We start from the raw sequence: 23,422 nt of genomic DNA on the forward strand, positions 1-23,422 counted from the left end.
AAAGGAACCCCTGAAGCGTCCGCGAATAACCACGAAGACCAAGAAGCAGTCGGTTTCTTCCAATTTTGTTGTCTTTGGAGTTTAGTTATTTGGTTTGAAATTAGTTTAACAAATTTCAAGAGTTTTTTTGGGTTATCTTTAATTAAGTCAGTATATTGGATTTTCATCTGCAATTGGTACTAAGATTAAATTGTTTATTTCTATTGATTCTCATGATTTCAACTTTTTTTTGTTCTTCAAGGATACAAAGGTTAGTAGATATGAAAATGTTAGCATATATGAATCAAACGGTAAAACTTGCAAAGATTGGATTGTTTATTTCTCTTTTAAATAATTCGCATAAATAGCTTATTGATTAGTTTTTTTAATTGCAGAATTTGACAACGTGTGATCTGTTAAACCGACCAACTATCTCTGTTACATAAATCTGAACAGGATGCTGATAATATTCCTACTCCAATTGTTTTAATTGATCAACGTTCAAATCCATATGTAACTATTGTACATGTTAACTTTTTTGATCGTCTTGGTGCCCTCATTCATACGGTAAATGACAAGTATACTTAGTTTTTTACCATAATACCCTTGTACTTTTGAACAAACAAGAAAATTTCTGTAAGTTATGGCTAATAACCTTAAATTTCTCATGCAGATGAAGGCGTTGAAGGATCTTGACTTTACATGTAGCAAAAGGAACTGTCACAACTGAAGGATCAATCATTGAAACAAAATTCTTTATTAGTCGATTGTGAGTATGCTTTATAGTAATTATGTGTCACTTTTTTTATGTATATATAATGGTGTTTTTTTGATTTTTTATAGATCAACTAGATGAAAAGTTAAAGCATCCTGATCTCTTGGAGAGAATCTGATTGACCATTATAAACAACCTCTTCAAGTATCATCCGATATTTATACTTACCTTATAATTCATGAATAATTGGTTCATGTTTATAATTTATTAATTAATTAGTTAATATTTTTATTATTTCTTTCTTTCTGCAGGTTTATTTTCATAGATTGCTTCAATGGAACTCATCCACTTGCATTTGTTTGGATATGGTATGCATATTTGATTTACAGGGTAATCAATTCTTCTCGTTAGCAAAGTAATCTTAAAAAATACCCCAAAATTATGTATCTTTGCTAATGAGATCGGCCATTTTCTTAGAGAAAACAAGTTGCATTTGTTTTTTCCAACGGGTTGTTTTTCTTTTGATTTATTTTAATGATTTATTACTTTTACAACTATGACACTGACAAGGAAAAAAAATCAACTTACTTTCAATGTTACACATTTCTTTTCTTTTATATTTTGTTTACCGGAAATCTTGGGAAGTAACGCAAGTGCATTGCTATTTTCATATATTCTTTATTGATTATATTTTATTATTACTAACTAACTTCATATGTGTTTGTTAATGTTGCTTGCAGGCGGCACGTAAAAATGCACGAGAAAGAAATGAGGCGAAAAGGGTTGTTGAATTATTATATCAAACATGTTTGGTCTCTAGCAGATTTGCTTTGAATTTTATTATTATTATTTTTTTAAATTATTTTTCGTCTACATTGTGCTGAAATTGTAAATTAAGTTTGTTTTATTGGAATGTTTATTTATAATAATAATAGTCTGATTTAGTTTGAAACCAGAAAGTTCAAAAAAAAATTAAATTGTCCGATCTTCTTTGAAGGTGAATGCAGAAAAATCAAGAATAATACGTTGCCATTTAGACCATTTATTCGACCCCGCTCCAACGGCGCGAAAGGTTTTTTCTAGTTTTCATTAATCGATATTTTAAATAAACTATTTAAGACAATAAACAAATTTAAAACACATGTAAAATAAATAAAATTCACCATGTGGTTTAATGAAATGTGGGGAGTGTTCGGTGTCACTTCCTATAAAGCCTTTTTTTTTTCTTCAATATTTTAACCCCGGAAAATCCACCATTTCGGACCTCCTTTCTCTCGTTCTCTCTCTCTTCGGTTCAGCCGCACTACTGTACATGCGCCTCCATATCCCACCATCATCAATCACCTGCTTCTGCTCTAGGGTTTCTTCTACACTTTTAGGGTTTTCAGATACCCAATCTTTCTCATCGTTTCCCATCTAATCATCCTCCATCCCAGGGGTTTTGGAAGAAGCTGGATAATCCCCTCACTTTTCTCAGAAGAATCTCCATGCGCCGCTGGTTTAGCGGCTTCGTTGATTAGGGATTCACTTGTCTCTTTTTCAAAAGGTACAAATCTGTTCTCAATTTGAAGCGGGGCAACACACCGTTGTCCTATCTAGGGCTAAGGGTTTGTTTGTTTTCAATTGAATGGCATTGGGAGATTTGATGGAGTCTAGATTTTCGCAATCGCAGTCGTCAATGGTGGCGATGGTTTCTAATCAACTCGACGGGTATTCGAATTTGCAACATTCTAATTTGAATCCAACTGTTCTCCTTCAAGACGGAGTAGTGGCTGGTAATAGAGATAGAGATTCTTCTTCTGATTCAGTAGTTGCAGTACAGAGGAGGGAGAATCACATCAACAGGGAAAATAGTGATAGGGAAAGGGAAGATTCTGAGACTGTTGCTAGTACTACTAGCTATGGACTTGGAAATGGAAATGCGGTGGCCACTGGGATAACGGCTACCAGTATGGCTTATTTGCCTCAGAATATTGTTTTGTCTGAGCTTCGACATGATGCATTCGAGGCTTGCACCCCATCTGGTCCTGCTGAAAGTGGGTTGGTCTCCAAATGGCGGCCTAAGGACCGGGTAATCTGTTGTTTCCTGCATTTACCCTTTCATCATTTCCGATTTCCTTTTGCATTTTATATGCTTATGAGATAATCTGCTATCAGACAAGATTTATGCCTGTTTCTGTTAGACCTGTTAGTTTCCACTTTCCAACTAATATTGATTAGATGAGTAGAGTGACCTGGAATCATGTACACTTGCCACATAAACCTGTATTTTGCCATACCTGGCTTACTTGCACCAACAGTTATTAAGCAAAAAGCTTGTAGTGGGTGGTTTAGTTTTGTTAGTTGGAGTTCACATGATTATCAAAGTAGTTTGCTTTAGAGATTTGCTGGAGGCTTCTGTTGCTATATGCTAAACCCAACAGGCTATGAGTGTTGCTGTTCTTGTAATTGTGATCATTCGTTGCTAATACAGCTATGCATTTGAAAACAGAGGCTATGCTTTGCTGGGTTGTTATTGGTAGTGTATTTCTTTATAGTTAGCTCTAAAATGATGTTTTATAACTGCAGATGAAAACAGGATGTGTTGCTCTTGTTTTATGTTTGAATATCAGTGTGGACCCACCCGATGTTATAAAGATTTCACCTTGTGCCAGAATGGAATGCTGGATAGGTATAGTTATGACATTCACATTCTTCTTCTTGCTATTAACTTCTCTTCTTCAAGACTGTCAGTTTTTTTAGTTATATAGTGCTTCAGATGGTTATATTCAAATGTATTTGATTTCAGATCCATTTTCTATGGCCCCACAAAAAGCTCTTGAAACAATCGGAAAAACATTGAGTTTCCAGTATGAAAGGTGGCAACCCAAGGCCAAATACAAGATTCAGTTAGATCCTACAGTGGAAGAAGTGAAGAAACTTTGTACTACATGTCGCAAATATGCCAAATCTGAAAGGGTTCTTTTCCATTATAATGGTCATGGTGTACCTAAACCAACTGCCAATGGTGAAATTTGGTTTTTTAACAGGGTAATAATATGTTTTTATTTTCCACTATCTGTCTATCTTCATGCCTTGTATACAATAGTTTCCCTAGTCTAATTTCCTCTATTCTTCTCAAATGTTGTAGAGTTATACACAGTATATTCCTTTGCCTATCAGCGACCTTGACTCATGGCTCAAGACTCCCTCCATATATGTTTTTGATTGTTCTGCTGCAGGGATGATTGTCAATGCCTTCATAGAGGTATTATAAACTGTTTATTTCCTGACAACAATGTTATTATTGTTTGACTAAATGCTTGAATATCATTTATTTGTATATAGCTCCAGGATTGGACTCCCTCAAGTTCTTCTTCTTCAGGAACTTCACCAAGAGACTGTATTCTACTTGCAGCATGTGAAGCACATGAGACTCTACCACAAAGTCATGAGTTTCCTGCTGATGTCTTCACTTCTTGCCTTACAACTCCCATCAAGATTGCCTTAAGATGGTTTTGCACTCGATCATTACTACATGAATCAATTGATTATTCACTTATAGACAGAATACCTGGGAGACAAACTGATCGTAAGACACTTCTTGGTGAGCTGAACTGGATTTTTACTGCAGTTACAGACACAATAGCCTGGAATGTGCTTCCACATGGTATTATTGATAGACAATGTTTTCTTTTTTCCTTTTTTTTTTTTTTTTTGACTATGGTTCTTTATTTTGGTGATTGAAATTTGAAACCAGTACATGATTATATCTTTTGCAGATTTGTTTCAGAGATTATTCAGGCAAGATCTTTTGGTTGCGAGTTTGTTTCGGAACTTTTTACTTGCAGAGAGAATTATGCGTTCTGCAAATTGTTCTCCTGTATCTTTTCCAATGTTGCCTCCAACTCATCAACACCATATGTGGTAAACACAGGAACTTGCTTATGATGTTATAATTCTTGAATCTTGATTATTTTGGTTATGGTTTGACCACATGTCATTACAGGGATGCATGGGATATGGCTGCTGAAATCTGTCTTTCTCAACTTCCAACATTGCTCGAGGATCCCAATGCAGAATTCCAGGTCTGAGATTAAATTGATTTTTTTCTAGTTAGTTCTTCAGATGCTTTCTTGATAAAGTTATTGATTAATTGTTGGTGTGGCATTAATATTTTTCAGCCAAGTCCTTTTTTCACTGAGCAATTGACAGCATTTGAGGTGTGGCTGGATCATGGTTCTGAACATAAGAAACCACCTGAGCAGTTGCCTATTGTTCTTCAGGTTTTACTCAGTCAATGCCATAGGTTTCGTGCACTTGTGCTTCTTGGAAGATTTCTTGATATGGGTCCATGGGCTGTTGATTTGGTAGGTTTTTTTAGGTTTTTACCTTTTACAGTTTTACTCAATCTGCATCACTTGTTACATGTTTCTAAATGCATCCCATATTGAATTAGGCCTTGTCGGTGGGAATATTTCCATATGTTTTGAAGCTATTGCAAACAACCACACCTGAACTCCGACAAATTCTTGTGTTCATCTGGACAAAGATCCTTGCACTTGACAAGGTATGACTATGTCTTCCCTTTTGTTACTTTTTCTCTAGCATGATATTGATAGTCTTGACTGATGTTGACCTTTTGAATCTACAGTCATGTCAAGTTGATTTGGTGAAAGATGGTGGACACACGTATTTTATCAGGTTTTTAGATAGTGTGGAAGCGTATCCAGAACAACGTGCAATGGCTGCATTTGTTTTAACTGTCATTGTTGATGGACACAGAAAGGGGCAAGAAGCTTGTATCGAGGCTAATTTAGTAAATGTCTGCTTAAAACATCTTCAAGGTGGTTCATCCCCTAATGACACACAAACTGAGCCACTGTTTCTACAGTGGCTATGTCTGTGTCTTGGAAAGCTTTGGGAAGATTTCACAGAAGCACAAATCATAGGCCTACAAGCCAATGCTCCTACTGTATTCTCCCTTCTATTATCCGAACCCCAGCCTGAGGTTAGTTAATAACTTAAAATGGTCTTTAACTCTTTATTATATGATACCATTTCTTTTCAGGTTAGAGCTTCTGCTGTTTTTGCATTGGGGACTCTACTTGATGTTGGATTTGACTCATCTAGAGATGGTGGAGATGATGAACGTGATGATGATGAAAAAGTTGGGGCTGAAATAAGTATTGTTAAAAGCCTTTTAAATGTTGTTTCAGATGGAAGCCCTTTGGTCAGAGCAGAGCTTGCAGTAGGCATGTTTTCACAATATCTACTTAAGTTATTTTCTCAACATTATATAGAATCTTAGATTAACTTTTTAAACTGATTTTACAGCTCTATCGCGCTTTGCATTTGGACACAACAGGCATTTGAAATCAATTGCAGCTGCATACTGGAAACCACAGTCTAATGCTGTTTTAAGCTCTTTACCTTCATTTACAATCAGGGGTTCAGTTTCTGGCTACAATACTCCCAACCAGTATTCCCAAATTGGTCCTTTATCAAGAGTAGGAGGTGGTGACAACCAATCAAATTCAAGAGATGGAAGGGTTTCTTCCGGAAGCCCTCTTGCCACATCTGGAATCATGCATGGATCTCCACTCTCAGATGACTCATCACAACACTCTGATCCTGGGCTCCTGAATGACATCATCACAAACGGTGTCACCAACCATACAACAAATACAAAACCACGCCAGCTGGACAATGCCCTCTACTCCCAATGTGTGTCTGCCATGTGTACATTAGCAAAAGATCCATCACCACGCATTGCAAGTTTAGGGAAACGAGTTCTTTCCATTATAGGGATTGAACAAGTTCCCACAAAGTCTGTAAAACCAAGTGGAAGTGTAAGGTCAGGGGAACAGTCATCAACTGCTAATAGTTTAGCTGGATTAGCTCGATCATCTTCTTGGTTTGATATGAATGGAGGTCATCTGCCTTTGACTTTTAGAACTCCACCTGTTAGTCCACCTAGACCAAGTTACTTAACAGGAATTGGAATGAGAAGAGTCTGTTCACTGGAGTTCAGACCACACTTAATGGATTCAGGCCTTGCAGATCCTCTTTTAGGTTCACCTGGAGTTCCAGGAGCTTCAGAGAGAAGCTTTTTACCTCAATCAACTATTTACAACTGGAGCTGCAGTCATTTCTCAAAGCCTCTTCTTACAGCAACTGATGGATCTGAAGAGATTATGGTTAGACGTGAAGAAAGGGAGAAGTTTGCTCTTGACCATATCACAAAGTGTCAACATTCTTGTGGGTCCACATATCAGTTGTGATATTACTTTAGCAATGGTTAAGTTGATATTTGATTTATGTATTTTTTTTTTTACATTTTCAGCTGGTAGCAATCTTCATAATCCAATTGCTCGATGGGATACAAAGTTTGAGACTGGTGCTAAAACAGCTTTGCTGCAGCCTTTCTCTCCAATAGTGGTTGCTGCAGATGAGGGTGAATGCATCAGGTATGCCATCTTTGTTTTCCTTTTGTCATGTTTGAATTGTTTGGAATTAGTTATGTTATGTCAATGTATGCTTTATCTTCCATTTGATTGATATATATATATATATATATATATATATATATATATATATCATATGCTTTATATATGGAAGTTCTTGTTTTATGATAAATATACCAGGATCATTGAGTGGTGGTAGAGTAGTATGTATGCCTGGGTTTTTTCTTGTTTTTCTAAAAGATTTCAGTTACAGATTTGGGAAATTGCGTATGTGAACTCTCAGTCCAGGTTGCATTTCAGAGGGGCAGGACCAAATATGGAAGTACAGTTCTGAATGCTGTTTAAATAAGGGTCATTGAAGTTCTACTTTTTAGGTCTAGGTTGGAAAATGTGTCTTGACTTTATGAATTTCGTGCAGAAGTTTTAGAGTGTTTTAAGTTATAAAGTACAAAAGCTTGTTGCCAACTGGATGGAGTATGGATACCAAATAATTTGGTGGAGTGTTTTCTACCAATATGTGACTACACCTTCGGAGTTAATGTTCCATTTGTTGGACATCTTTTTGTGGTTTCTTGACCAAGAAAAGCATATATATATATATATATATATATATATATATATTATATCACACCAAGTAAGTTCATGTTCCTTTTGAAATAATCAAGGAACTGCTTCTGATAGGGTAAGACTTTCTTGCATATGCACCCATGGTGATCTACAAGACTAGGACTCGAAAGATTTATGAGTTGTAGGTTATCACGAACATCTTTCTAGTTTCTACGACGTGACATGGAAAGTTTATCATATTGGTTAAGTATATTGTGTTTCTATTCTCGTTGATTTCTTTTTATATCTGATTTAGAAAGGACTAAAGGAACTTAGTAACTCGATCATGATTAATCAACTTTCTTTATCTAGGAACTATAATTCATTGAAGTTGGAATGCGTTTTGGTATTCTATAATTCAAAAATTTAGAACTCGAGTTTGGTTACCATGATATATTGTAGTTGACTGCTACCCAACAACAAGAAGTCTCAAAATCCCGTAGGAGTGGTGTAGGGGGAGGTAGATGTAGGCGACCATGCCTTTTGTGGGGGTAGAGTGGCTGCTTCATAAATGACCTTTGGCATAAGAAAAAGTAACAACTCTGTAGCCTTTATTTAGAGATGATGTCATTGGAAAGTGCCAACTCTGATATGTTTTTTCTTCGCGCCGTTTTTCCACTTTTTATAGGGTGTCCTTGCCTCTTACCATCAACCGTAACCGTCTCTACCATTGGAGCCGTCAATATCCTTCTTTGTACCACCATAATTTTCTTTCTCTCAATTTATCGATGTTTGGGGCAACTCCTAATGATTTTATGATCACCACATTCAAAATTCTATCTAACAATGTTCTACCACATATTCATCGGCACATCCTCATTTTCACAACTTCCCCTCATATTTCTTAATCGACCAAAATTTGGATTCATACAACTTCCACGCTGTAGAACTTCCCCTTTAGTATCAACGGAACCTTCTTGTTGCACAAAAGCACTCTACCCATTTTTTGTGATGTTCGACTTGAATATCTTTGGTTTTAGATATCATGAATATAGAAGGGAATCTATTTGCTTCTTAGTGAATAAAACCATATATCGTAAACATACATGCTTGAAAACGGAACCAACTTGTACAATAAATTGGTTGTACTACATATACATGTGTTACGAATCTTTGGTATTATTATCAAATCCCATGTTGGTTACATTCGCACTTTCTTCATTGAAATAATGTGACGCATCTTGCAAGTTGCAACAACAAACACCAATGGTGGAAAGGACATTTTGACCTTATACTACTCTGTTACCTTGATTTTAAGCTTCCACACCCTCCTATCTATCTATCTGAGGTCTTGTCGTCTGAAAGAGCCAAATCCTTCGACCCTAATCTCATGCTATCTTCCCACTTTTTTCTCGTGCATCCTCTTCTCCCCACACCATCGATTGTTTGTATTTTTAAAACAAGGCCATTGTTTCATCTTGAAGTTGGGTTAATCAACTTATCATGAAAATAAGCTGGCTAAGATTGGAAGTTCAATGTCTACATTCCACCAAGAATTGCAATCTCTTCATGATTTGATTTGAGTTGTTCATGCAAGCTTCCAGGAGTTATTATGAGTTTATGGGACTTGAGAGTATCGAGTAAAACACCCATAGTGAGTTTATCATATCACTTTTTGTTGGCAATGATAGCAGTTTTGTAATAAGGAGAAGATAAATTAAATTAGAAGGGGGTTTATATGTAGCAAATTAATGTATGGAGTCATTTAAGGTAAAAATTAGATTTTCCATTTTTATAATAAAAATAGCCATGTTTTACCACCGTTATATTTATATCAATAAAATTACAGCATGCATGTGCTTTATAGTTATTTGCCATCTCTGTTGCCACTTATTATTGCTCTATTAGATTAGAATGACATTTACTGTCTTATTGTAGCAATGAGCTTAGAAGTTTGATATTAGTTTTTTAGCATACAAGAAGCCTCTTATACTACCAAACTACTTATAAATTTGAGAATAAGACATAAAACACATGAAACCTAGTAGATAACATATAAAGGTCAGCCACATAAGGTTGCGCGATGTGGATGATTTATTTCCTATATAGTGCCAACTTGTTCGGTGTACTTTATTAATAAATAAATGACATTTCTGTTCATGATTGTTATTGCATGGCCTATAACATTTACAATTTTAAATGCATAGTCAAACCTTCCTTTTTTGTAAAATCCAGTATGTCCTGTTGCTTTAAAACCTTATTATTATATTCCTTCTATGGATCAATACAACACATGCAAATTTTTGTCGATCTATACACTGTCTAGTTGAAAATTTAACATTTATTGTTGATTCACAACTTTCACATGAATAAGTCCATATTTATTTTCTCACATGGTAGTCCCGATATGCGACATGCCACTAAATCTTGCATTGCACACTCTCTAAAACTGTCCAAATATGACTTTTATTATATTGATTTTCGGAAAATATAATCTACATATGTTTTGATTTTTTATGTAAATTTATCAATCCATTTCCATCTTTTATGGAAATAGATTCCACAGTTGATTTCATTATTTGTATCTGTTTGCATACATGTTTATAAAAATTCTTAACATTTGCGATGTTTCTAAATATTCCATTTTAATTTTGTTGTTTTATAGAATATGGAATTACGAGGAAGCTACTTTGGTGAACAGCTTCAGTAATCATGAGTGTCCTGACAAAGGGATATCAAAACTATGCCTGGTGAATGAGCTTGATGAAAGCTTGCTGCTTGTAGCCTCAAGTACGTTTACCTTTATATATATATATATTTATACTGATATAGTTTCTTTATTGTTAATATTATATACCTAATGAATACAGGTGATGGAAATGTGCGTATATGGAAAGATTACACTTTAAGGGGTAAACAGAAACTTGTAACTGCATTCTCTTCCATTCATGGCCACAGACCTGGTGTCAGAAGTGTGGGTGCTGTAGTAGATTGGCAGCAGCAATCTGGCTTTATGGTATCAACTACTCTTACTTTTCCTTCACTTTGATGCTTTTATTTTAGCCGGCTTCATTTGTTTATAATAATATGTTTTATTTATGAGTGCAGTTTGCTTCTGGTGAAATTTCATCAACCATGGTTTGGGACCTGGATAAAGAGCAACTTGTGAGCTCTATTCCTCTAGCATCAGATTGCAGCATTTCAGCTTTGGTAGGTTCACTTTGAGTTTGACCCTCATTGTCTTATATTATTATTATTATATTTTTTAATTATTTGATGTTTCTAATATTCTTTGTGTCTCTCTTTTAGGCTGCTTCTCAAGTTCATGGAGGTCAATATGCAGCTGGCTTTGTCGATGGTTCTGTGAGATTATTTGACATCCGAACACCTGATGGGTATTCATCTTAATTCTTACCCTGTTACTAAATTTACTGATTATTTATAATTTAATTTAACTTAATGATTTGGTTGATCTTCATTCTTCAGTCTTGTTTGTGTTACACGACCACACACTCGAAGAGTAGAAAGAGTTGTTGGAGGTATAGAAAGAGTTGTGGGAATCGGCTTCCAACCTGGACTCGATCCCGCAAAGGTAAAAAATACAAAAAAACTTCAATTTAGGAATTTTTTTTTTTGGAAAGTTATAACGTTTTTTTTTAATAATGTGATTTGATTTCAGATTGTGAGTGCATCTCAAGCAGGAGACATTCAGTTCTTGGACATAAGAAATCAAAGCGACGCGTACTTGACCATCGATGCGCACCGCGGTTCATTAACGGCTCTAGCCATTCACCGGCATGCACCACTTATAGCCAGCGGTTCAGCCAAACAGCTCATCAAAGTCTTCAATCTTGAAGGCGAACAGTTAGGCACAATTCGTTACTCTCCCACTTTCATGGCTCAAAAAATCGGATCTGTCAGCTGTTTAGCCTTCCACCCGTACCAAATACTGCTCGCAGCTGGTGCTGCAGACGCTTGTGTTTCCATCTATGCTGATGACATCTCACCACCAAGATAAAACAACAAAAACAAAAAAAAAAAAGTCAAAGAAAACTCATGCGGACTCTGAGTCTGAATCTGTTAAGATACACATTCGTTAAGCCTCCAAGGCTACTGATGTTGGAAAAAGTGAAAAAAGTAATGTTTGCATTGCATTTGGTGGAGAGGCTTCAGGAAATAATTTCATTTCATACGACTCAACAAACACATAGCTGGTATTGCTATTGGTAAGTATGGTGACGTCAACATGTTATGGTATGGTATAAAAGTTGTGTACATATTTCTTTTTCTTTTTCTTTTTAGTGTTTGTGTGTTTTTTTTCTTTTTCTTTTCTTTTGCCAGTCTTGTTTCTCTAATTTGTAAAAAATCCCCTCCCCTCCCCCTCTCTTTTCTAAATCTTTGCATTTATATATAATTGAAATTCCTTGTGATTATGTTGATGAAGCTTTCTGTTTTTTAAAATTCTTCTTATTATTTGTCTTCCATCTCTGGTCATTTGGCTGGTTGTGTTAAGCCCATTACTTATACATTCAAAAATAAGATATAACCAATCGACTTAGACCGATGTAGATGTATGATCATGATTAACAAGTTTGAAACATGTTTACAAAGATTTTGTTATGAGGTTAATTATTTAATTTTCTCTCCTTTTTTCAAGTTGTGACGTTAGAGAAATAGAAATTCCAATCGTAAAACCAATACTCGAATGTTAATTTTATAATACACTTCTTTTATTAAATCATATTTAGTCAAACTTATTAGCATATACATAATCATACTTATTAAAATCAAAAATAATTTTTGCTCACTACTATAAAAGATCGAAGTTGAATCAGAAGTTAACGGAGTTTTTTTTCGGACATTTCACTTCCTGACCATACTCGGCCCAGAAGTCCCCGGCGCGCCGGTTGTTCTCACGTTTCCAAGCACATTAAGATCTTCAAAAAGTCGATACGAAGGAATATACTGGTTTAAACCCGAACCCGGACTAGAACCAGTAGGACTAGTGTTGTAATACGACGCCGATCGTACACCTGAACACGTGGTGGGAGAATATGGATTGCAATAGTAACCAGGAGTCGGCGCCCACGGTGGAGAAATGTAGTCCGATTGCTGTTGAGCCGCCTGAAAAGTGGGTACTTGTGCGTCAAATTCCGGTTGACCTTGAGTCGCCGCCCATGGCACGACATAGCTGCTCGACGGCACTTGTGTTTGGTTTTCCAGAACGGGTGAATCCGGAGGCATTTGGCCGACGTTTGACGGAGAAGTACTCGCCGTTGACAACGTGATGCTCAAAAAATCGATCATGTCTTCCGAACTCTTTTTATGCGCCGGTGGTGGTGGTGGAGGATCGGAGAGAACCATAGCCATAGTCAATGGTGGATCCGCCACAGGTTTTTCTTCGTTTTGAGTTCCATTATGCCTGCAAATATATCAAAAACAAGTTCGATTTTAGCTTTTTAGGGTTTATACACGTAAAAGGGATTCAATTTCATAAATCATAAGTTCATAATCGACCTGGTAGCCATCGAAGCAGAATCGTTTCCCTCTTCCTCTATTTCACCATGAACTATTGGATTCGAATTTACTTCTGTGTTTTCCACTTGTTTCATACGAGAATTGTTTGAATCAGGTGGATGATTTACAGGAATCGGGGAACCCGATGCAATAGCATCATGTTTCTCAACAGTCTGTTGCAACATATCGTTGAATTGAAGACCTTGCCGGAGAAGCTCCTCATCGGTTGTAGAAGCTAACATTTGTCCGAGTTTCTTCTGGTTTGATCGACATTGATCAATAAGATCAACGATTACTTCATCTTTTACAGCCTGAATATATAAAATAACACGATATAAATTTGAAACCCCACCACTTATAATTCATATCTTTATTCATGCATCAATCGTATTCATACCATACGATCTTTTGGGTCAACTGCTTGCAACATTTCTGATAAAACATCCATAACACTCCTCATAGCATCCAAAGTCGAGAAACTAACAACCAAAAAATTAATATAAATAACAGTCTCAATATCATATCAGTATAATTGTATAAGTATAAGTATACCTCAAAGTCTCGCTTGAGGAAGCTGTGGGATCATGTCTTGATGAGGAACTAGCTTGAGAATGTCCATGGCTAATTGGAGGTGTAATAATAGGAACCGAATTTGATGATCTTCGGGGAAAATCAACACCATAACGCTGTTTCCATGAACATAAAATCAACAACTTTCTCTCTTTTTGATTATTTGATTGATGTGGATTGGATATTATATAGTTACTTACCCTTAGTTCCTCATAAGCATGGAGATATTGAGCGGTTTTTCCTCCACGACCTGTAAATGCTTCTTGCCAAGTGTCTATCAGCACCAAGATTTTCTCCCTTACACGCATATGCGCCTGCACAAATGGATTTTCCATTAAATTTATAAAACTAAAGCATTTAGGGAAATTAGTGAGAAAAAAGAGAAAATGGAAACCTTTTTCTTAACAATTTTGATCATCTCATGAAGTATTTTCCTCTCAGCCATTTGTCCATGAATGTTTTCACTACAGTTCTTCACCAATGTTTCCAACAACTGCATGCATAATCCACATTGATTCAATGGTTTTTGTTTAAATTTGTGAGATTAAAATTTGAAAGTTTAAGAAGAAATGAGATACCGTTAAGGAGAGTAGCTGAACATTTGGATTCTTGTGTTGTAATCTAGTTCTAAGAGCTTTAATGTAGTCTTTTGCAAGCCTGAAATCACCGACATAATGGAGAAATTTGGATTATTTCACCTCAGTTGCATAATTTCTTTCTATCGATGTAAAAAAAATTACATATGACAACACAAAAACCGAAAATCTCATTATGAAAAAGCTATTGATGATCTAGATTATAGATAGATGCATTACCATTGTCTAGAATTGATTGTGTCACATATTCCGATATTGATCCGCCAATCAGGACAATTTAAGAATTCGCTGGTGGCTTTATCGACTCGAGCATAAGCTGATATCACTGATGGTGATGGTGAAAATGGAAGCATGGGCATCATCTTGCTCTAATTTTCTTGTTTCCAGATTGCTGTTTCATTCGATGATTATTTGTTGGAACAGGAATCTTACGGGATTTGATTGTTTATATGGAAGGGGGAAATGAAAGGAGAAAAAATGGGCGATTTCCATGGATTTTTGATGGGAGAAAAAGCTGCCGAAGCATTTTTTTGGTACAAAATGCAAAGAACGAATAGTGGTGTATCTCAACAGATTTCCGGAGAAAACGGACATGGTGAAACATGATTTGTGTTTTTGACAGGAGTCGTGGTTTCGTTAATAAAAGAGTAAATTACAGAAATGGTCCCTCAGGATACACCTATCTTCAATTTTGGTCAACTTTTGGGATATTGATGCCAACAATTTCCAAATCAATAACATTTGGTCAAGGTTCTAAAAAACTCGTCATGACGCGTCCTGATTCAAAGGCTTGTATTTGACGTCAAACTTTAACAAAATGTTGTCTTAATTCATATATGTAATTAAAACTGAATAATAGTAGAAAAAATATATAAAATTATTAATTATATACAAAATTGCCGTTTAAAGTCATACCTTACAAACTACGTCACTTGCCACAGCTCGTAAAAGTGTGAGGTTTGATTTGTCGTTAAGTCACGTCTAACGTTATTTTGAACCATTCATTTGGTCTTTGCAGGCGTTGCTATCCATTTGGCTCCGTTAAATGCATGTACAAAGACGTTATTTGCCTTTATATTTATCCACTTTTGTTTTTAGAGTTATAGATTTATTTATTTTTTTTGTTAGATTTTTTAAAAATACTTTTATTCTTGGTATACTCAGTTGCTACCAACATTACCCCCTACATGACTCCACCAATGTTGCCTTCGACTCTACAATGCTGCCATCGGATCCACTAATGTCGTCGCACGGCTCACCAGCCTCATACAATCATCATCGCAACCATTACCACCAACAAATTAATTGAAGAAAGACAAAATGCTTGAAGTAACAAAATGCTTGGGATTTATACTTAATACAAATCACCTTTGACTCAAACTCACACATATGCGAGTTCGATGATGTCAGATCTAAACAAATTCAAACACTTCAATGGTTTGATTTTGGGTTTCAGATAAAAAAAAAGTCAAATAAAAATTAAAAACCGAGATAACATCTCTGTCTGACTCGAAGTTGGGTCATGAAGAAGACAAACATTTCCCAATCGAAAAAAAAATCAAACAAAATCTTTAATTTTTCCATGAATTAATCCTGGAAGCCAAATCAAATTTTTTTTGTTGATCATGAAAGTCAATGTGAAAACACAAAAGCACTCCACTGGTTTCATTTTTTTTTCTTCCATAAATCTTGGTTAAAGATCTAGGTTTACGTGATAGTTAAAGATTCGGGTTTTGCTCGATGATTACAGATTTGAGTTTGTTTGAGAAAATCAAATAAGACACAAAGATGAAGATGATAAGAGACAAGTGAGAAGGGATTCTGATCCAAAAATGAATATGAACCGAAGCAGATCCCAAAGGAAAAAACTCAGAAATCAGATAAAAAATAAAGCACCTTCACCATCTTCAAACCGAATTCGGTAATAACGTAATGTCCGGGCATCAAAACTGTAAAATGATAATGATACACTAATTAGGTTGGCATTTTCTGAATATGTTTCCAAATCTCATACCGAGAAAATCAAGTTTGTTGAATCAAAATGATAGTCTTTTTCAATTATGTTCTTCACTTTGTTTTACTTTTAATGATTAGTATTGTTAGATCATGATGCTTATTTGGAAAATAGAAAACAAACTACCAACATAATCAATTAATCAAAACATCATGATCTATCAATTAAATATGTTTCTACAAATCCAAGCAACAAAACTTAAACTACAAGAGGATTTGATGTGTTAACTTATTTGATGATCAAAAAGAAAGCATAAGAAGATCCAAAGTACAATACATCTATTATAGCTGTATCCCAAAGAAGAAATCCAAGCAAGCAAAACTTCAAACCTCATTTTCTTGGTGATCAAGAAACTTCGAAACCCATGTTAGGTTTAGTGTATCTGGATAAAAGTGAGAGGAGAGTGGAGGAAGAGAGCAAAAATAAAATCATCTTATTATATCAAGGATTTGAATGCTTTTATACTTTCACAATTCTTATAAATTTGCTTAATATCCGAGCAAGATTTAAAATAAGTAATTATCTATTTAAGATAATCATCTTAATATAATAATACTAGGCGAATGGCCGCGCGTTGCGCAGAAAGATCTATATAGTTGAAATCTTTACAAATATATGTTTTTTTAAATATAACAATAACGTTGTTTTTAAATTTGATATAATAATTCGTATACTAAATTGATATAATATATTGATTATTTTGAATTATATGATAATATATACATTTATTCTAACTGCATAATCTCAATCGTTTGAACGACTTCTACCCGCGAGTTACACATGAATAAAATTAAATATAATATATGGTTTAATGTTATTTATAGTTGTTGTTATTGTTAATTTTAAAATCTGTTTGTTTAACATTTTAATTTCTATCATTATAATTATTTAAAACATCAAACATTGTTTTTTAATTTTAAAGGTAACAATATAATAATTTATATAGAGTTATTTTTAACTATTGTTATTATAAGTTATTTTAAGCTACTTATTTGAAAATTTTTTATGATTATAAAAATATCTTTAGGAAATATTTTAGTTAAATTGAGATTACATTTTAGTTTTTTGCATTTAGTACTACAATTTATCACTTTTAACTATTAACAAAATATTCAGTGACTTTTTTAAGTGGAACTGAAATTTATATTTAAGTTGACACTGTAATGTTATATTTAAATTAACAATATAAGTATTTTGTCAAAATTGTTCAAAAGTTGTAGCTTTAAACTGATAATGGTTTACATACAACAACATATTAAATTTAATAAATTAAGTATAATATGTTAAAAGTTAAAGTCATAACTTTATAAGTATAAGTAAATATATTATTTTAATATTGAAATTTAGTTTATTTACGGTTACACTTTAGGTTTGATATTTATTTAACCTTATTAACCAAATTATAATCATTATTAAAAAGACAGTACAATTTATCACTTTTAACTATTTACAAAATATTATTTGGGTTGTTTAAGTTAAACTAAAATTTATATTTAAGTTGACACTGTAATATTATATTTAAATTAATAATTTAAGTATTTTATACAAATTGTTCAAAAGTTATAGCTTTAAAATGATAATGGTTTACATCTAACAATATATTAAAATTAATAAATTAAGTATAATATGTTAAAAGTTAAAAAACATAACTTTATATGTAGAAGTAAATATATTTTTTAATATTGGTATTTAGTTTATATATGATTACACTTTAGGTTTGATATTTATTCAACCTTATTAACCAAGTTATAATCATTATTAGAAAGAAAGTGAAAAATTATGGAAGTTTCAAATGAATGTGTTGAAAGGAAAAATGCTTCATTTATAATATAGTATGATCCTTCATTTAAATCTTTTGATTTATTATATAATAGTCATTCATTTTTAATTTCTAATTAAACCATTAAGTATTAATGAATAACAAACTAGCCCTTAAATTTATTTATTGCTTTTAGATTATGCTGTGTAGGGGTTGGCAAAACCAAAACCAAAAACTGATAAACCAAAATGCCTCAACAAAATAGAAACCAAAAATCAAAACCAACATAAAACCGATAAAACCGACGATTAGGGTTTGTTTTTTCTAAAACCAAAAAATTAAGTTCGGTTTCAATTTCACTTTTAGGAATGTAAAAGCTAAGTAAAACCGAACCAAACCGATTCCGTGAATTATATATGTTTATATTCATATTACTTGAGTTATAATCACAAATAGCGGTTTGTTCTGATGGTTAAAGAGTTGGGGCTTTGACAGTGGAGGTGGCAATATATATATATATATATATATATATATATATATATATATATATATATATATATATATATATATATATATATATATACTAGCCGTTTACCCGCGCCAAGCGTCTGGTGCATTTTTTTTACTTTTTTTAGAAATTAGTTTTAGCCATACACTGTCATTATTAAGTTTTGCGTTTATTGTATGGTACTAATGAATTAATTATAGGAAAAACTAAATGTTTAATACATATTTATTTATTATAATTATCGGTAAAGCTTAAATTATCATTTCTTAACTTAGCTATCTCATTGTGTTTATTTGATATTATAATATTTTACCGTTATAAAGTGAAAAAATTATTTCAATTTTTTTTTTAAATCTAAACAATTTAATACTATAAATGTTTCTTATCTCAAATGTATGATTGTTATAAGAAAATGCCTTAAAATTTTTAGCCGATATGTGTAACATGTTTATTCATGGAAAAATAGGACCATTTTAAATATTTTATTGATCCAATGTTAACATGTTTAATAGTTTAATGAAAGAACTTATCCTTCAATAACATTTTTTTTTCCAGAAAATCAACATAAATGATAAGTAAAACTGTATATGATACAGTTATTAAACAAAAAATGTTCTTTAAATGGAAACAAAAAGGTAAAGATTATGACTTTAAAAATTGTATGGTAAAACTTTCATTTTTCTTCATATTTAGGGTCGACTTCTTAGCAACATGCTCAAATTACTTATTTCCCCTTTGAGATAGGTAAGTTGGAGACTTCCAATAAAACCTCGATGCAGAACCATTCTAGAGCAATAATGAGTATCTGTGAAGTAATAAAGTCTGGTAGTGAGTTAAACAAATAAAACCAAAAAGAACCGCCCCTACAAATAGTTAGAACATAAATACATTAGTGTCTCCAGTTAATGAAAATACCCTTGATAGCCAACAAATGACAATTCTCAACCTTACCATTGAATATATTATCACTTCGGTACCTCCAAGACAACTTTTTTAAAGAGCCCACGGTGGTTGTGGAGCATGAAGCAAACCTTAACAGATCAGGAAGAGAGCAGCCAGCTGCCTATATCTCCTTCCACCATAAGTTTAGTCTTTTTTCCTACAAAGTCAAGTAAAAACTAAACATTATATTTTAGTAAAGGATTCTTTTGTTCGGGGCAAGGTTAAAAGAATAATAGTCAGGGAGAGTGCTAAAATACCCCATCCCCACGATAAATGCAACAAACAACCTTAGTGAATTTTTAACATGAAAAAGGATAACATTTCATCCTTACCATCCTGCCAAACATAAAACTATACATAACATGCGAACAAGAATTGAAATTCCACGGGTTTTTTGATTGATTTTGAAAGGATTTCATGAATTTCAATAGAATCAACTCACTACTCACTTGTAATCCAACGCAAGATTTGAATGGAATTGAATACCAATTCGGGCATAAATCCCATAGAATCCAACCAACAAAACACCACCCATCCCATCAGTACATTAGTTTCTACTTAATTTCATATAGAAAAACATGTTTATTATAGTATGTGTTTACTCACAGATAAGTGAACGCCTTTCGATTTGAATAAGTCTTAATTTTTTCTGCTTCCATGATAGATGTGCTAACTCACAGATAACTTTTGTTTGACATAATCAAGCTGCAAATCATTCAGTGTTCTGTCTAATGCTACCGGTACATCTTTGGTCCATGATCAGAGCACCTACAAATTATCATAAATTATTAACTAACTTGGAAGTCTATATGTATATATGTTAGTGTGGAAATAACTTTAGTAAGAGTATCATGAATTTGGAACAAATAGATATTGAAGGATTGGATGGACCAGACCCATCATTATCAACTTTTACAACCACCATTCTTCAGAGGATTGACCATTTTCCAGCAGTTGAGAATGTTGTTGACACCAAGATGGACCATTGGACTCTGACTATAGACTTTGTCCATCTGCATATGTTAATAGCCTCAGATAAAATTTACTAAGCAAATTATACTATCAAGGGTAAAAAAGGTGGAATTACGGCATTTTTATAGCATTTTTTATGGTGTGTTCTAAATCAAAAGGAGCATTTTGCATGCTTTTTATTACGGTAAAAATTGGCATTTTTCATAGCAAGCATTTTCATAGTAACCATTTTTTGTTAAAATGATCACTCAAGTGAAAATATGATGCTAAAATGTATTTCACTCTTATTTTTTTACATAACAAATGATCATTTTTAATTTATTTAAACAATGATCTAATGAAGCTATTACATTCAAGGCTATTAAGTTCTTATTTTTTTAGTTTTAAAAACCAAAATTCAAATAGATTTTACAGTACCTTAGATATACAGTAGCTTAATTATTATCAGATGAATTTACAGCTGGTTTGGGTAAGAAACTTGTAGAACATGATCCATCTTTTGATCCAGCTAGAGCCATTATTATATCAGCTTGAAAGAGAACAAACAATGATTTATATATACGGCAAAATTATTAACAAAATAATGATAAAAGTTAAAAAAGAAGGGCTTATATTTGACCTTATTTTGGTGGTCATCATCCAACACATGAGTTTGAACAACATAAAATATGGTGATCTCAGGATTGGGGGTAGAGCCTGAATCAGTATTACCAATCAGCTACTTCTGCTTACAGTAACAGAAACATAGTTACATGTCACTATCAATGTGGTTAATATTGTACTTTATTTCTTATATATTTTCATTATCATAAAAGAAATGCAAGAAAATTGTATTATAACATAGGTTCTGATATAACTGATATAATTGAAGAGTAGAAATCCGATAACATTTAATAAAACTATTGCTTAAATTAAGATAGATATTAGAGAAGGATAACCACAACTACCTTTCTTTCAGAAGTGGTAATTCTATGGCAGTATGTCATGTTATTTCTGTCTACTCTCTACAAGGAGACACTATCTTGGTCCTCTCTAAAATGAGACAAGGTCTTATGTAGATGGAGTATGTAACTATACAACATACCACTCTGGTGATAAACATTTCTATCAATGAATAATGATGGTCTTAGGCAGAGCAAGGGTGTTAAAGGTAGTAGTTTGACAATCTTTGGGTTTGACTACTTGGTTATTACCTACAAATTAATGTACACCTACTACATACCCCAATCGTATCTTCTACATCCTAGGTCTTCTCGTTCCATCATCTGGCTTATTGAATCAAAATAAAAAAATAACAAAATTAGAAAACCCATAATTAATCAAAATTATAAAAAAAGGGCTTAAAGGCCAAAATTATATTATACTCTAATATATTCATACACTTTACAATTTTTGAAAAAGTTCAAAAAACATTATCATATTGAAGGAGAAAAATAATAAAAAAAAACAAAAAAAAACTTATAATTGAGATATGTTATGCCAAATCGACTCATTCCCACTCCTATTTTTATGTAACCAAGTAGACGTATTTATTCTTAAACAATGTCACTAACTTGTTGTGTCAATGGACATATCTATTAGACTCCCATTTTTACATGCACAACAATGATATATATGCACTTCAAAAGTAGCATATGGGTATGTTATTTAGGAGATGTACTAAAACCAAACTATAAGGTATGATTAAGTCCTATATGTAAGTGATCAAATATCCATGTGTTCTAAATATCAATATGAACGCGAGACATGTGATGTCGTCAATCTAAAACGTTTAATATTCCGTTTCTCAAGAGCGATTCATGGTGACCTCAAGAGCAGATTGCAAAATCGATCAAATATCATTTCAGTATGAGTATGATCATACTTTTATTGGCAACACCGAATTATCGGGGTTTTGAATTCTAACACATTTTTATGTTTTTTTTTTGCCTTCTACCAAGTTACTCATTATTTTCCAAATAATAAATTTTTTATTGTTAACTATTTTGTTATTTGCCAACTATATTGTTTATTTGATTATATATTTATATTATAATTTTTTTTTATAAAATATAAAATTTGAAGATTAGAGCATTTCTTTTTATTTTTTAGTATTTGTCTTTTCTGTTTCCTCTAGAATCTATATGTTTTGTAGTCTAATAGGAAGATTGTAGTCCAATAGGAAGATCATTTATGGTAATCAAACATAGATGATAACAACCGCTATGAATAACAACTAGAAGTTTATCATCTTCTATGAAACGATAAATGCATGATGTTTTTAGTGATAACTATACTTAGTAGTCAATATTAAAAAAAACATCAATGAAAACTTTCTTTATGAAGGATTTCTATTAGATTATATTTATTCATGCTTTTTAAAGAAATTTTCATTTTTACAGATTATGTTTTTGTTATAAAATCATTTTTTTACATATTGATTTCATGCATGCTGGACTACGTTCTCAAACGAACACAGAATTTCGGTTACATACATGAGGATATCAAACTCTAGTTATTACATAATTAGGAAATAGAATCATAGACTTGCTCTATTATACCGAGGATCAGGATCATATGTTGCAAAACGAATTGCATATATTCTTCAAAGGCGGTAGCAAGAGCTTTTGCATAAACCGATGCTCAGTTGTTTCATTTTTTCTAACATTTTTTTAATTGTAATGGAAAATCTAGAGATTTGAACATAACAATCAACAATCTCAAATCAAAGGTTTGTTCTATATGAAAATAGATATTTCCAAAATTTCTCAAACAAGTTATAGAGATATTTGACAATTAAAGTATTTCCAAATGGTTATAATTACTCTTAAACTAAAATCCATTCACTTTTAGATCCAAAACATGCTAATGACGTACAG

At 33.1% G+C, this 23,422-nt stretch overlaps 2 protein-coding genes across 2 annotated transcripts; one reads left to right on the top strand and one right to left on the bottom strand.

The window, feature by feature from the left end:
* Positions 1 to 1,937: 1,937 nt before the first annotated feature.
* LOC145137123 (regulatory-associated protein of TOR 1-like) lies at positions 1,938 to 12,119 on the top strand. The gene is made up of 19 exons (XM_079071259.1): positions 1,938 to 2,765; positions 3,263 to 3,365; positions 3,483 to 3,724; positions 3,825 to 3,941; positions 4,022 to 4,343; positions 4,456 to 4,600; positions 4,683 to 4,761; positions 4,858 to 5,043; positions 5,133 to 5,243; positions 5,328 to 5,684; positions 5,745 to 5,928; positions 6,011 to 6,934; positions 7,020 to 7,143; positions 10,352 to 10,476; positions 10,557 to 10,702; positions 10,795 to 10,896; positions 10,996 to 11,081; positions 11,173 to 11,278; positions 11,366 to 12,119. Exons 1-19 carry the CDS (start codon positions 2,322 to 2,324, stop codon positions 11,702 to 11,704), a joined length of 4,242 nt encoding a protein of 1,413 aa, XP_078927385.1. The 5' UTR covers positions 1,938 to 2,321; the 3' UTR covers positions 11,705 to 12,119.
* Positions 12,120 to 12,464: 345 nt separating this feature from the next.
* Positions 12,465 to 14,940, bottom strand: LOC145137124 (TOM1-like protein 6). Its single transcript, XM_079071260.1, has 8 exons — positions 14,589 to 14,940; positions 14,352 to 14,430; positions 14,168 to 14,266; positions 13,974 to 14,087; positions 13,756 to 13,889; positions 13,601 to 13,682; positions 13,204 to 13,514; positions 12,465 to 13,108 (listed from the first exon to the last, which is right to left on the bottom strand). Exons 1-8 carry the CDS (start codon positions 14,729 to 14,731, stop codon positions 12,550 to 12,552), a joined length of 1,521 nt encoding a protein of 506 aa, XP_078927386.1. The 5' UTR covers positions 14,732 to 14,940; the 3' UTR covers positions 12,465 to 12,549.
* Between the last annotated feature and the right edge of the window lie 8,482 nt (positions 14,941 to 23,422).

Source organism: Lactuca virosa, chromosome 9 (assembly GCF_052849685.1).
Source record: "Lactuca virosa cultivar CGN04683 chromosome 9, Lactuca_virosa_CGN04683_v6, whole genome shotgun sequence".
Taxonomy (NCBI): domain Eukaryota; kingdom Viridiplantae; phylum Streptophyta; class Magnoliopsida; order Asterales; family Asteraceae; genus Lactuca; species Lactuca virosa.

Excerpts from the sequence above, each read along its gene's own strand:
- LOC145137123 (XM_079071259.1), top strand. The coding sequence starts at position 2,322 with ATGGCATTGGGAGATTTGATGGAGTCTAGATTTTCGCAATCGCAGTCG. Across the intron at positions 3,942-4,021 it reads TTGTCAATGCCTTCATAGAG|CTCCAGGATTGGACTCCCTC; the intron begins GTATTATAAACT and ends ATTTGTATATAG. Across the intron at positions 5,929-6,010 it reads CAGAGCAGAGCTTGCAGTAG|CTCTATCGCGCTTTGCATTT; the intron begins GCATGTTTTCAC and ends CTGATTTTACAG.
- LOC145137124 (XM_079071260.1), bottom strand. The coding sequence starts at position 14,731 with ATGATGCCCATGCTTCCATTTTCACCATCACCATCAGTGATATCAGCT. Across the intron at positions 14,267-14,351 it reads TTCAGCTACTCTCCTTAACG|TTGTTGGAAACATTGGTGAA; the intron begins GTATCTCATTTC and ends TTATGCATGCAG. Across the intron at positions 13,515-13,600 it reads TTGACCCAAAAGATCGTATG|GCTGTAAAAGATGAAGTAAT; the intron begins GTATGAATACGA and ends TTATATATTCAG.